We start from the raw sequence: 1,223 nt of genomic DNA, 5'->3' as shown, positions 1-1,223 counted from the left end.
ATCGATCGCGAAAGCGTCCGCCAATCAGAGATCGCTGCTCGGGTCGGTCGGAGTAAATCCGCGGCAACTGACAGCCCCTCCCCTCGCCGTCTATTTTTAAAAGCGCAATACATGCCAGCGTGACGTTTCGCGCGCGAACGTTCTCTTCAACGACTCCAACGCTGAGACAAATGTCGCGAGCGGGCGAACGCAGGTGAATAACATTGCTAAAAAAAATCGCGCATATCTTGCCAATTCGGTGCATGTCGATTTAATTCGAATCGTAATTCCGATCATCGCTGGCGTTCAACAAGACAGGACAACGACGTAAAATCGGAGCGCGAGATATAAAATCCCAGTTTGAAAGGAGCGAGAGGAGTTGTTCATCGAGCAACTAATATTCGTTTCCCGATAATATTCGACGGGTCGAAAGGTTCATCATTTACCGCGCGTCGAAAATTCCGGACGTCGTCCGGGACTCGTCGACTGCCGTGAAATTCCCTCGCGACCACCGGAAGCGACAGGTTGTCGGTATCCGCGTCGCGCGCGCAGCTGTTCCATTCGTTTGTTTTCGTTTCGACGCACCGGCCACCACGTATCTCCCCAAGATTCGGTCTCGCGTCGTCGAGTGCCTTTGCGCGACGTTCGCGATTTTGTCGCCCACCGCGTTCACCTACGACATGGCTTCATATGGGCGATATTGTGGCAGGAACAATCAGGAGCTCGTGCAACATCTGCGGCGTAAGTGTTCACGCGTGGTTATGCAATGTTGTGTCATCGAGGTCTCCTTCTCCCCCCCCCCCCTCTCCCCTCTGCCTAACTTCTATCTCGTTGACGTCGAGATTAGACTTGAAATCGCAACGCAATTTATGCAATATTTTATTTGCAATCTAATCTAAATGTTTGAGCTGTAAAATAAAAAATGACCAATTATTATTTTTGCATTTGACTTTGAAGTAATTTAATTTTAAAAAATATACATATATTTATATATGTGTGTGTGTGTGAGTACAAAATAATTTCAAAAATTAATAGAGAATATAATTTTATTATATTTTTGCATTTTTATTTATGTTCAGAAGAAACGATACATATATTGCATGGTAAATTATTTCAGAATGATCAAATTTAATAGTATTTGATGTAATGAATTATTTTGTGGACAGAGGAAATTTGGAACAATTTAATTTGAAAAACACACACACATGTTTATATATATATATATATATATATATATATATATA

The 1,223-nt window shown here is 42.6% G+C and overlaps 1 protein-coding gene across 1 annotated transcript in view; it reads left to right on the top strand.

The window, feature by feature from the left end:
- Positions 1-659: 659 nt before the first annotated feature.
- Positions 660-1,223, top strand: part of LOC105625902 (protein-L-isoaspartate(D-aspartate) O-methyltransferase) — a 3,366-nt gene continuing 2,802 nt past the window's right edge. The window contains exon 1 of the mRNA XM_012207212.1: positions 660-720. Within this exon, the coding sequence (XP_012062602.1) occupies positions 660-720 (61 nt within the window). The remainder of the gene's footprint in view (positions 721-1,223) is intronic.

Source organism: Atta cephalotes (genome assembly GCF_000143395.1).
Source record: "Atta cephalotes unplaced genomic scaffold scaffold00004, whole genome shotgun sequence".
Classification (NCBI taxonomy): Eukaryota; Metazoa; Arthropoda; class Insecta; order Hymenoptera; family Formicidae; genus Atta; species Atta cephalotes.
This window is presented reverse-complemented; position numbering and strand designations above follow the sequence as displayed.